Source organism: Chrysemys picta, chromosome 7 (assembly GCF_011386835.1).
Source record: "Chrysemys picta bellii isolate R12L10 chromosome 7, ASM1138683v2, whole genome shotgun sequence".
NCBI classification, from domain to species: Eukaryota; Metazoa; Chordata; order Testudines; family Emydidae; genus Chrysemys; species Chrysemys picta.
Genome location: NC_088797.1, coordinates 110,587,333 through 110,600,732, shown reverse-complemented (window position 1 = coordinate 110,600,732; position 13,400 = coordinate 110,587,333). Strand labels below are relative to the sequence as shown.

At 43.6% G+C, this 13,400-nt stretch overlaps 1 protein-coding gene across 17 annotated transcripts in view; it reads right to left on the bottom strand.

The window, feature by feature from the left end:
* The window catches only part of ATE1 (arginyltransferase 1), a 154,728-nt gene extending 142,532 nt beyond the window's left edge, over positions 1 to 12,196 (bottom strand). For 4 of the 17 annotated variants that reach the window (XM_005307691.4, XM_005307690.4, XM_065552339.1 and 1 more), the window contains exons 1-5: positions 11,344 to 11,585; positions 6,689 to 6,752; positions 3,584 to 3,646; positions 2,612 to 2,715; positions 46 to 321 (exon numbers count right to left, since the gene is read on the bottom strand). In XM_005307691.4, the coding sequence (XP_005307748.2) occupies positions 46 to 321; positions 2,612 to 2,715; positions 3,584 to 3,646; positions 6,689 to 6,752; positions 11,344 to 11,446 (610 nt within the window). In that variant the 5' untranslated portion in view covers positions 11,447 to 11,585. Of the gene's footprint in view, positions 1 to 45; positions 322 to 2,611; positions 2,716 to 3,583; positions 3,647 to 6,688; positions 6,753 to 11,343; positions 11,587 to 11,974 lie in introns of those variants that run through there. The other 13 variants (XR_010589311.1, XM_042855327.2, XM_065552335.1 and 10 more) reach the window with 8 other exon arrangements.
* Positions 12,197 to 13,400: the final 1,204 nt, after the last annotated feature.

Here is a 13,400-nt window from a genome sequence, read left to right as displayed (position 1 = left end):
GAAAAATAAGGGGGGGGGAGGGACAAATAAAGAAACTTTGGCTACCTGGTTTGGGTGTTGTATGAACAAGTTTAGCTGAATTTGATCGTTCACTAGATCCTGCACTGTCTTTATCTACACATGTCTGGGGAGGCTCTGATTCCACTTTCTTCACAGTTACTTCTTTTTTCATTTCCTCCTCTTCGTTATTATCTTCAGTCTCCACCCTCTCCGTCTCCTCCACACTCAGGGGTTTCAATTCAGATTGACTGATGTCAGATTCATTTTTTAATACAAAACTGCAAGCAATAGCATCCTCTCTGTGGGAATCCATAGGTTCTTCTGTAATCAAGATAGATGACAAACTGTCAATGTAAGACAGGCAATCCACATCCATACCACACCAAGGTTATTATATTAACATTCATGTGAATCCAAATCATTTAGAAACTACAACAGCTAGCAAGAATGCAGACAGTTATGATCTTGACACAATCAATTTTAGAGTATCAAGATAGGAAATAGTGACATGTAAAAAAGAAGGGGGGGCGGTGGGTGTAATTGTCTTTGGCTTGTATAAACATATCACTGGATTTTTATCCAACACTTAAAGAGACAGTCCACTTAAAAATCGCTTCCAAAATTATTTTTTTTAAACCTTTTAATGTCACAAGTAAAGCCCTACTTGAATTGTAGGATGACTGTCAAAAAAATTGCGGCTGAGTTGCAGACAAGCCATGGAAAATTGCAGAAAAGTAATAATGGACCTTATTATTTGTGGTAATAAAGTCCATTATTACTTTATTGCGATTTTCTGCTGTCAGCTGCCTGAGGCTGAGAGCAGGGGGGTTCCCGCTGTCAGCCACCGGGGCTGAGAGCGAGGGCCTGGGACTGCCTGGACTCCCATGGTCAGTCCCACACACACGGCGGGGCTCCCACGGTCAAAACTGCAATTGAAGCCTAATATTGCGGAATCCGCAATTTCCTCAACAGCACAAGTTAAGTAGGACCTTAGTTATAAGTAACAATTAAGATTATTATAAAAATATTCAAGGAAAGTCTATTTTTCCCACTTTTTAGGATCAGTTTCACAATCACATTTCTCCTCTCCACCCAATATAGTCAGTCAGCTTCCAAAGGAGCTGGGGGCCTATGCACACAGCATCAAGGGGAACGTAGATTCAGAAGCAGATTTAGGCCTGAAACTACTTATAACTCAGACTGCTATTCTATCTTATTGATGGGAATAGAGCCTGCATTAACTCATATGAGCTATGCTGTTACTAGGGCCAGCTCTACCTTTTTTGCCACCCCAAGCGGCGAAGCAAAGGGGGGGAAAAAAGGCGGCCGCAGCAGTGCCGCCGAAGAAGAAAAAATGAAAAAGGTGCCGCCGAAGGAGGGGGAAAAAAAAAAAAAAACTCGGCATACCACCCCAAGAATGGACGGAGTGCCGCCCCTTCAAATTTGCCGCCCCAGGCACCTGCTTCCTTAGCTGATGCCTAGAGCCAGCCCTGGCTGTAACAATTGGATTCATGTACTTGTGCTTCATGTACACTGGCAAACACCAATACTCTCCACTCCAATACCACAATACCTTGTGCAGTGTGGTCCCAGAGACAACATGCACAGCACTACACATCCTCTCTCTCCATCTTTACAATTTCCATCTGCCTAGCCAACAACAGGCTTAAGTGGCATAGAAAAAATTGTGTGATTGAATTTCATTATATAAATTATAGTTCACACTTTGCTCATGGCAACATCCAAAACAGTGTTGCACTTTCCCAATTTTACAAGTTTTTTCCAACATAAAAAAAAAATACAGTTATTGTTTGTTTGCAATACCCTCTTAGAAGCCTGAAAAATCAAATGTCTTCTTTGTGCCACACATCCATGATAACAGCTGTTTGCTTTCTTAAAATGGAACAATCGCAACTAATCTCACTTCAAACAAGAAAGATACTCATACTAATAACTAATACTAATAACCTGCTTTGGCAGAGCCAATAGAGGAAGTACAAAATAACTGAAAGGCTCACACAAAAATTAGCCAGTTTTGTTTTTCTTTAAATTTCTCAGAGCTTTATTGAGTAGGGGCTCTTGTAATCACATATGGGAATAAGGGCCCCTCAAATACCTCTCCCTTGAACCTGTTCAGATTGTGGCTTCAGTTGCAGGGGTGTGACAAGGCTTGCCTGATACTCCTCTAGCTAGAAAGTGGCCAGGTGCATGGGCTAGAAAGTGGCCAGGTGCATGGTGGAGGAAGCAAGCTGCTATATAAAAAAAAAAAAAAAGTTAAACTTACTCCTCAACAGAAAAGGAAGTAGCACAGGAGGAATTGTCACAATTCATTCCTAGTCTGCTCCTGGGGCAATGTAGCCAATGAAGGACAGGTCGTAAAGATACAGTATTTGGAATCCAACCAATAAACACTGAGGCTAGATTCTATCTTGTTTTTAGCTTTTTGTTTTGTTTTGTTTTAAATTAGAGTACTTCTTACCTACCCCACACCTCCTATTAAACTTTCAACGCCCCTTTCAGGGCCTGAACTATTTCTAAAAACATAGTAGGCTACAGTAGCTCTTCTGTGGGAATAACCCTCACACTTTTTCAATGACCAAGAATTTCTTACCATCACCAGCCACTTTGGAAGAATCCCCTTTAGCAAGAAATTTCAACATTTTCTTCAGAACTTTCTTGTGAGATTTGGAAGGTTGAAAATGTAAAGGTTGACATCTAAAACAGGAAACCAATATTTTTAAATATATATATATATTTTTAAACAAGAAATATAGTTCAAAGAAAACAAAGAACTCTAGAAATTTATAGCTCAACTACTTCATTAAAAGGATTATTTTCAAGTTGCTGACCTTAGGTTACATGGATCCCTTTACAATATGCACCTTTATAAACTCTTACAACTGTATATGGATAAAGGAGTACATTCTCATTAAAAAATATAAAGCCAGTTTTATTGCTTGAGAAAAGAACTTATTGGGAGTCATCCAGTTCTCCAAAGAACAGTTACATTGGCAGTGGCAATGCAAGCTTCCTTGATACTACCCACCACCATTATCAGGAAGTAAAGGTAGTTCATTCTCCATCACTATTCAATCCATAGTATTCCCTTTTGAGGATACTAAAAAGAGTGCCTGTAGGATGCAGACACATCCATTAAGAGCCAGCCGGCAACCAACAACTCATTTCATGGATGCCTTCACATAACTGCTGCTCTGAGCTGGCAATCTAGATGAAATATGCCAGGATGCATTCATGACTGGATGGTGCAGGAAAATAGAAAGAGATTATGAAGCCTGTCGTAGTTAGCACGAACCCACATGTCTTATTTAACATTCAAAGAACACAATACCATTCAAAAGTAGGTTTACCATCCAACTGATTATTTTAAGCAGGAGGAACTAAGACACCCTGACTAACCATGTTTGTATGACCACGATCTCAACTGAAAATAGTCAAGCCAAGTTACTTTTAAATGTGTGGCCTTAGATGTTATGACTTTTCCTCACTACTATCATGTTTTAAATTATTCCTCTTAGCTGTAACATAGCTTTAAAGGCACTATTCACATGCAATAAACTCTTACCTTATTGTATACTGAGGACAACATGTTTGATTCATAATGGGCTTGTAGACATACTTCCCACTTCTAAAAATTATAATAAAATGCTTCATTAAACTTGTAATGATGTTTGTTATAAGTACAATACAAAATTAATTCACAGAAATTTCTAAGTTGTTCTAAAAACACATGAAACTGTTCCTGCAAGCAATATGAAAATCCTGTACTGAATAGAGTAACAAAACTGAAATAGCAAGTTCTTTAGCCTTTTTCACTAACCTGCTACATCGAAGCACTTCCACATTCAAATTTTATCAAATCGTATTTAGGTCTTTCAATAATGCCAACTGAGGCATAGAAACACAACTATGAAAGACTCTTATCTTGATCATACAGCCCCATCCCCTATCGAACTTTTCAACACCTTCCTACCTGATTGTTAAAAAGTGTCTTAACTATAATATAAATTATAGTGATCTCCAGTTCCCTGTAATTAGGAGCAGAATAGGGCTTGAAAAATCTACTTGCCTATTACCATGGAAGCTTATCCTGGAAAGTGGAGGGGCCTAAACTAACAATTTCCACAGAATGTGAGATTCCTTTTTTTTGTTTATTTTTTTTTTGTTTTTTTTTCTTATTTTTGGAAGTTATATATGGCTCTTATAATTGCAGATATGTTTCCTGATACAGGACTGTTTTTCTGAGTCTCCAGACCCATACTTCCAAGTGTCATCTGTTTGCTCACAGCTTTTGCAAGCCACAACCAAGTCAAGTTGGAATGACTTGACAAGTTAGAATGGTCAATTTCATGAATACTGTAGAGACCTGGACAACAGTGAAACTGACAAGAATCAGGATCATTGCAAATCCGTACTTCTGCTACTGCTCCTTGGGAAAACTATGAGCAACTGTGGATGCAAGTATTGGTATCCACTAAGTACAAAAACCAAAACAGTAGAAGCTAGGGAAAAGGTAAAGTAGCATTCCTCCTTGCAGCAGCCACAAGACTCTGGGTTAAGGGACAGAGGGAGGTGAAACAATGATTTCTTCCTCAAATACAGAAATTCAGCTTCAAATCTATTACCCCGTCCCCACTAGTCAAAGTTTGATACAAAAGATGGCATCTCCAAAAATACTCAAAGATAGCACCTTGGTAAGAATCCTGGAACAGTGGTTTTCAAACTGCAGGTCACGGTCCAGTACTGGGTCGCAGAACGTAAGGCACTGGGTTGCAACGGCTCTGGTCAGCACCACCGACCGGGCCATTAAAAGTCCCGTTAGCGGTGCTGCCTAGCTAAGGGCAGGCTAGTCCCTACCTGTTCTGACACCGCACTGCGCCCCAGAAGCGACCAGCAGCAGGTCCGGTTCCTAGGCTGGGGGGCCATGGGGCTCTGTGCGCTGCCCCCACCCCGAGCACTGGCTCCACACTCCCATTGGCCTGTGAGCGAGAGCCACGCAGAGCCACTTGCGCACCTCCACCTAGGAGCTGGACCTGCTGCTGGCCACTTCCAGGGCACAGCATGGTCCGCGGTGCCAGGACAGGCAGGAAGCCTGCCTTAGCACCCCTTCTGTGCTGCTGACCGGGAGCCATCCGAGGTAAGCCCGTGCCCCAATCCCCTGCCCCGGCCCTGAACCCCCCCGAAACCCAGAGCCCCCTCCTGTACCCCAAACCCCTCATTTCCAGCCCCACCCCAGAGCCTGCACCCCCAGCCCAGACCCCTGACCCCCTCCTGCACCCCAACCCCTTGCCCCAGCCCAGAGCCCTCTCCCACATCCCGAACCCCTCATTCCCAGCCCCACCCCTCAGCCCTCACTCCTGAACACCAACCCTCTGTCCCAGCCCTGAGCCCATCCCACACCTCAAACCCCTCGTTCCCAGCTCCGTTGGATCATGGGCATCAACAATTTTCTTCAACTGGGTCACCAGAAAAAAAGTTGGAAAACAACTGTCCTAGAATACACTCCTTTTCTTGACAATTGGAGTGGGAGCTGGGATTCTCAATAGGGTATTTTTTCATATCTGCCGCTAGCGAGAAGGGTTAGATTCTGGCCAGTAGTTCTCTGATGAAAGTTTTGAGAGCTGACACATGAATAAAAATCATATCTGTATGGCAGTTCTCTTATTTACTAACAAGAAGTACTTGAAAACTTGCATTTTCTTCAAAACAAAAAGTTTGTTCTTTCACGCATACTGTACAAATAAATTATTGCATAGCATTAATAACAGGAATGTTACAGATATGTTTTAAAATATTTCAATTTTTAAAGGCTATGATACTCTTCATTCATTTCTCCATGCAGGGGGATGCTAGAGTTGGTTAGCACATCTATATCTTCCAACTTTGAAGGGCGTGGGGGGAGGGGGAATTGTGAAAAGAACTTTCTCCAATTTGACCCAACTCTTGCTATTACAGATTATCTGGATTAGAGTAACATTGTCAAGATGTCTAAAGTACTTCAGTATTGTTCTAAAACATTAAAGCCAAGACATAATAATGAAGTGCCTAACATTAGGCTCCTAAACCCATATTTAGTCATCTGATTACATAGTTGGATTTTCATAAGTACCAGTGCCTAGCAGCTCCCACTGAAGTCAACAGGTGCTGCTGGGTGCTCAGCACTTTTAAAAACCCAGTCATTTATTTGAAAGACTAAATACAGGGTTAAAAGCCTGACTTTAGGCCCCCACTTTTTTTCAAGTCTTAGTCAAAGGATGGAAGTCATCTAGTGTCACAATCTCCAAAGGAAAAAGTAGGCCTCATATTAAATATTTAAGTATTTTTGTATTAAGGATAATTCAAACGGACACAATTTAAAAACAGTATATTATAAATAAATACGTATTTACCTATATTGGTGAAAGTTTTGAAAATCGAATTCACCTGCATAATTTATACTTTTGCAGACTGCTTTTATATCAGGTAGGACAAGGAAAATCATTTTCAGTTCCTCAGTGCTGCAATGTGTGTATTTGTTTAAATACAACTGTTTTCACTTTTCGATCTAATTAGTGAAATATTCTATTGGTTTTAAGTATTATGAAAGCTTTTTCTTCCTTAAACAAAATGTAAAGTTTTGACCAAGCTTAAGATGACAGCATCCCTTTGAAGATTGTTTTTCTTAATTTACCTTCGCCATCCTCTGTCTATAAGATCCTGGTAATCTTGAACCGTCATTGAATGCGCCCACATGCCTGTAATGAACAACAGGACACTGTCACAGTTATCTTTAAAACATTAAAATTTAAGCAATTTCTGCTGAAAGCTTATTGAAAGATTAATTTGGGATTTCTTCTAACAATTTTTTGGAGAAACAGTTTCTTATATTTCTAAACTTCATATTAACCATTTCAATGAATAAAGAGAAAACTTAGTGGGAAATTTGTTAAGAGACAATTTAAAAACAGGCAATGGAAAACAGGATTGAAGTAAAACTGAAAGTCAATTATCCCAATTAATTTAAATTTAGAACATTTTACGGTCAAATAGTCACTGTATTTAAGTGTATTAAAATACTTATGTGTTTTGTCATTTTAGCTTTTTATTCAAACACATCCATATAAAATGTAGAACAGACTTTATAATCTGGTTATATTTATTAGTTTCCCAAATTCCCCACTGACAAATGTCTGAAAGAGACAATCACAAATAGTTCCCCAATTTTAAGGTGATGCCATTCAAGGGTAGGAGCAAAATACCCCACCTCTTAGATGTGAGTAGCTCAGGATATATTTGTAAGGTCACCTGATGCAGATTTAAACCAGGAGTTTCAGCCCCTTAACACCAAAAGAAATGGCAAAACAAAATGCAGATGAAAGGGCACACAGTAATGAGAGGGATTATCCAAGTTTCTTCCTGTGCCTACTATGCTATCAGTTAAGGCGGTATCTAACGCAGTGGTGGTTCTGATAAGGACTTTAAAACAGGATTCCAAATTCCCAACATGAAAAGATTAGAATTAGTACCATATTACCTGACAATGGGACTCTGAATGCAAGAAACAGAGCACTCCTCAAGCCAAGAGAAGCAAGACAGACCATAAAATAGCATGAACTGTACAGGTGGTTAGGTCAAGTGCACAGAATATGACCACAGACAGCTATCAGTATAGGGCCTAACCTTGCAGATCCTTAAAGCAGGTCTACGCAGGAAAGTTTAATCAGTTATACCAGTATAATTCCAGAATAAAGTTGGCTTTTTTGAGGGGGAGGGGGTATCAAACTCCTTCCAAAGCAGCATAAGCTAAACCAAAAAAGCCAATCTTATTCCAAAACAAGAATGTTCACACATGTATATCAGTTTAAATTCACAGCTTAGCTTACACTAGTATAACTTTCCCATGTAGACAAGTCCTTACTTACAAGAGCAGTCTACCTGAAAACAGCAGAACTACTTATATGAATTTAATGCTGTGTTCTTGGGTGGGGAGTGAACCCTGGAATTCTGGTTCTGAAGCATTACAGCTGGTCAGGAACTTTCCAGCCAAACAGTTTCAAAGGAAAATGCAAATATGTTGAATCTGAAATATTTCACAGAAATGTCTCAGGTTTGACAAACTCCATCAGAAGCCAGCCTATTTTTCTGGTGTGCTGTTGAGGAGCCTGGACTTCCAGAGTCTGTGGCTCTGGGACAGCCCCACTGTGTGGACTGCAGCCAAGGTTGGGGAACACAGGGCTAAGAACCAGCTTAAGACGGGACTCTCAGGGTATCTCTAGCTCAAGCCACCATGCTAAAATAGCTACGTGGATGTTCCAGCTCAAGGTCACAGGCCTACGGGGTCACGTGAGCTTGAGAGCCTGAGCCATAATGTCCACATTGCTATCTTTAGCTCAGTAGCTCAAGCACCACTAGCGGGACATTGCACTCCATGTTTTATAAAATGTTGTTAAGTGTGAATACACCTCTACCCTGATATAACGCTGTCCTCAGGAGCCAAAAAATCTTACCGTGTTATAGGTGAAACCACGTTATATCGAACTTGCTTTGATCCACTGGAGTGCACAGCCCCTCCCCCCGCAGCACTGCTTTACCGCATTGTATCCAAATTCGTGTTATATCGGAGTAGAGGTGTATAATGTAACTGGAATATGCTTTATGCAAAATGTCTCTTGTAAGGTATCATTGCAAATCTTATAATCTACTGAGTGTGTTCATCCTATTTGTATGAATGCATCATTCTTGTATCTGAAGCTAGAAATATGAAGTATCATTCCGAGGTCCTATTGTAATTATGCAAAGTGTAGGCCATTAATGGTGGTTTTGACCCTTGATGGCTCCCATTGACTAGGACAATTAAGTGTAGATGGCTCTGTTTACCTGCAAGCCTCCACTGCATACCTGCGGCCAGTCCTGGAAGAATGGAGGGGGGTTCACAGGACATGTGAACATGTCACATGATACTGGAATCCATCTTTAACCTGGTGCTTTTCCATTAAGAAGGAGGGGTGGGAACCCAGAGAAAGACAAAGGATTCCCGCCTTGTGCTAAAGCTATAAAAGGGGGTGGAACAGAACAAAGTGTGCTGCCAGTCATGAGAAATCCCCTAGTTACCACCTGAGCTGGAACTAACAAGAACTGTACCGGGGAAAGGATTAGGCCGAGACTAAGAAGAAGTCTAATCTGTGAAAGAAGCTTATTGGAACATCTCTAAGGGGGAGATTTACCTGTATTCAGTTTCTTAATGTATTAGGCTTAGACTTGCGTATTTTGTTTTATTTTGCTTGGTAACTTACTTTGTTCTGTCTGTTATTACTTGGAACCACTTAAATCCTACTTTTTATACTTAATAAAATCACTTTTGTTTATTAATTAACCCAGAGTGATTAATACCTGGGGGAGCAAACAGCTGTGCATATCTCTATCAGTGTTATAGAGGGCGGACAATTTATGAGTTTACCCTGTATAACCTTTATACAGAGTAACACAGATTTATTTTGGGTTTGGATCCCACTGGGTGTCTGAGTGCTGGAGATAGGTGACCTGCTGAGCAGTTTTTGGTTCAAGTCTGCAACTTTGGGGGCATGGACCAGACCTGGGTCTGTGTTTGCAGCTGGCTAGTGTGTCTGGCTCAACAAAGCAGGGTTCTGAAGTCCCAAGCTGGCAGGGAAAACAGGCTCAGAGGCAAATTCAGCACATCAGGTGACAGTCCCAAGGGGGTTTCTGTGACCAAACCCATCACACCAGCTCAAGACAGGACTCTCAGGGTATATCTAGCTCAAGCCACCATGCTAAAATAGCTACGTGGATGTTCCAGCTGAGAGTCACAGGCCTACGGGGTTGGGTGGGCTTGAGAGCCTTAGCCATAATGTCCACTTTGCTATCTTTAGCTCAATAGCTCAGGCCCCACTAGTGCAAGTCTGTCTACCCAGGCTGGGATACTCACTCCCAACTGCAGCACAGACATACCCTGAGGGCTTCCAGCTTCCTGGCTCTGCAGCCGGGAGTCTAGATGTCCTGAGATGGGCATCCAGGGTTTGCGACTTTGGGGCAGCCCTGCAGCTTTGACTGTCCTGGGCTAGAGATACCTGGGCTTCTAGACTTCCAGGCTGGCTGGCTGGCTCAGCAATTCCCACAGAAGCCCTGTTGTGCATCCAGCAATGAGCAGTCCACATGTCAGGGTAGCCCCCCAATAACAAACCCTGTAAGCCCTGGCAGCTGCTGCATGAAATTGACATGATTCTTGTCAGTTTCACACTGCCCAGCACTGAATAGCTACTTATACTTGCAAAAAGTACATCTAGACAAATCACTAAAATTATGATCATAATGAAATTCCCATCTATTAATAGTGTAAAAACAATATTTAAATATTTCCTTTTTAGAGCTGAAAGTCTTTCACAAATAATATTAATATTATTTTATGAAATAAGTACATATTATTCCTGTGGTAAAGAATAGGCAAATTGAGGCCCACACGGGTTAGGGGACACACTTTCAAACCTATGTAACTAACTTTTCAGTGACTACAGCTCCCACTGAGTTCAGTTGTGGGTTCTAAGCATCTCCAATGTCAAGATCTAGGTTCTTTGAAGCTAGGAATCCAAAAACGGAAGCACCCACATTAGAGGCCAGGTTTGAAAGTTTGGCTTTGTCAGACACACCCCATACCTCTCCTGACTATCAATCTGAATGCCAACTACCCTCAGTACACAAATGCTATGTCTCTCACAGCTAAAAGTGGCATAGCCTACTTTAAGGAGATATTTTTAAAACTTTTGGGAGTGACTGACACACATGTAAACTCTACACAGATGCAGGCTTGATAGGGGGAAAGCAAGGCTCACAGAAAGGCTTAAGGGAAGAAGGGGTAGCTTTTGCCAGGGCATTTTAATATGAACACGTTGCTACTGGACCTTAACCCTCAGAGCCTACCTCTGCCACCAGCCAACCTAGGAATGTCCCCGGTTCCCACGCTTCCCTGAGCCCAAAACAAACCAAGAAGCACCCATTCTCCCGAGTCCCCTCTCTTCCAGTCCCAACGTCTCTTCTTCTCCCCCGGACCCCTTCACACTGGCAACTCTCCCTGTCCTACAGCCAGAATCAAACCAGTCCCCTCTGCTAAACTGCCCGCATCAGTTCCTCCCACCCTGCCTAACTGCCCCCATCGGCCCACCACCCCACCCCATACGGTATCCTCCGGGTCGGCCCGCCCGCCCAACCTCCCCTCAGCCCAACAGCTCCAGCAACCGACCCCCGCCCCCCGGCTACTCCTCCATCTCCCCGCGCCCAATGTCCTACCCGCCAGCCCCGGCCCCCACCCACTCCCGGGGAGGTCCCGGCCCGCACCGTGGGAGAGGTTGCCAGTCACGTTCTTGCAGTAGCCGCAGCGGTAGCCGGCCTCTCCCCCGAAGTACTCCACGATGCTCGAGGAGCGGTCGGCCGCCGCCATCTTCCCCACGGTCCGCACTGACCCCCAGCTCAGGGCAGCGCCGGGCCTGGAACCCTACCAGCGACCCCGGGGAGCCCGGAAGCAGCCGTCGTCGCCATTTTGGTGATGGGCAAGCCCGGCTTGGTTGCGTCACCGTAGGAAGGAACACGGTCATAAACTCCGCCATGTTTACTAAAGGCAGCCCACATGTTTTCCAGTAGAAATACAGGGGGCGGGTCCGTCCTCTTTACTAAGGGCACCGGAGCTTCCTCGAGGAGAACGGGGGTGGGCGCAAGCTCCGCCATCTTTACTAAGGGCAAGTGCCGCTAAGGGGGTCCCCGTTTTCCAGCGGTATTTCAGGTCTCCGGCACAGACCGGGGTGCCCAGCCTTTGTTGGGCAAGCCGTACCTCTGCCCGTGTAGCAGCAGTCAGAGAGGGCTGCGCCCTGCTCCCGCGCAGGCAGTGCATGACGATCGGGGCTGCCTGTTCGGCATTTGCGAGAGCCTGTGTTGCAGGGCTGGTTTCGAGCCCAGCCCTTTACCCACTTACCAATGGAGACTTTCCCCTGGGCAGAGGCGCAGTAGCCACACGGGTAACCCTCCTTGCAGCCGCTGTACTCCACTACGGTACAGTGCATCGTGCACAGCCGCCCGAGCTTGCTTAGCTCACACCCGGCTACGGGCTGCGCCCTGCAGCGCCACTCCACGGGGGGAAAAGGTCGCAGCTGCTCCACCACGTGCATAGGACCCATCTGCCAAGCCTTTACCCATTTCGTGCATTTTGGGAGTTAGCAGGTGTCGCGCTGTATGGAATTATAGCTGCGGTGAGGGTGCAGGACGCTGGGCTTCTGCACATGTTTCCCAGCGCCGTTCAACGCATGGGAGCTGCTCCGCCGCAAGAACTTGCTCCGGGGATTGAAAAGTCATCGCTTGGAAGCCTGGGTGGATGTAGGGGTGCATGTGGCTATAAAACGTTCTCAGCTGGATCACAGCCCTGCCTAGGTGTGTGTTCAATTACTTTAAACGAAGCAAAACAAAGAAGGTAGTGCACCTGCCATAGGATTAGCCCCCCAGATGGCACTTTTCATGAAACCCATTACTACCACTATCAGCTAGCTAATAGTCATACGCTATGCTGTCGAACTTAAATAAAATGTTTAGTACATGATTATAGTAAATGCAAGATTTAGGGCAAGATAATCAAAACAATCAATGTTTGTTATTTAGTGTGGGATAAATAAATAAAATGTATGTCGTGGAAGGTTAAAAGCATGAACTCTGCCATGATTATGAAAGGTTTTTCCGGTTACTAAACCTATTTTTGAGCAAGTCAGGGGCTGTAAAGGGACATTAACTTAAAAGAATCAATTTATGCCTAAAATTTCACTTACTGTTCTTACAAATATCTAAGAGTTAGGAGGAGATATCACCTTAACTATGCACCTCATGGTTTTCCAACACGTTTGCTGGCTGGATGGGTTTTTTTCCTTATAATGCTCTCCTTTTGTAGAAAAAAGACTGTACTCTATATATCTTTCCTTTTCTAATGCTGGAGTTTTTGGAATTAAACTCATATTGGGAAGGGTAGGAGGAGTGAGGCACAGGAAGCAGTTGAGTAGAAGCAACTTTAATTCCACATTAAACTTCATGTGAAATGAATTTCTCCTTTGTAAAAGTGGGACTAGTCTCTGCCCACAGCACCATGGGTTTGGTGCAAGCATAGAGTTCCCCACTATTAGCTTCCCTCATCCCACTGTAAGGCAGTTGTGCCATGCACGGAGCTTGACCATTTCCAGTTTCACTCCCTCCAACATGGAGTATTTGTGACATACACCACCTTTTCCCATTTTCAGCCCTGTCTTGCTCTGCATGCACTGAACATGCCTGTTCTCTTGGCCCCTAGCAATCTAAGGAGGTTCCCCATAATGAGAGAAGAAAGGAATTAGAGTTTTCCTGCCCTCACAGGAGGTTCACAG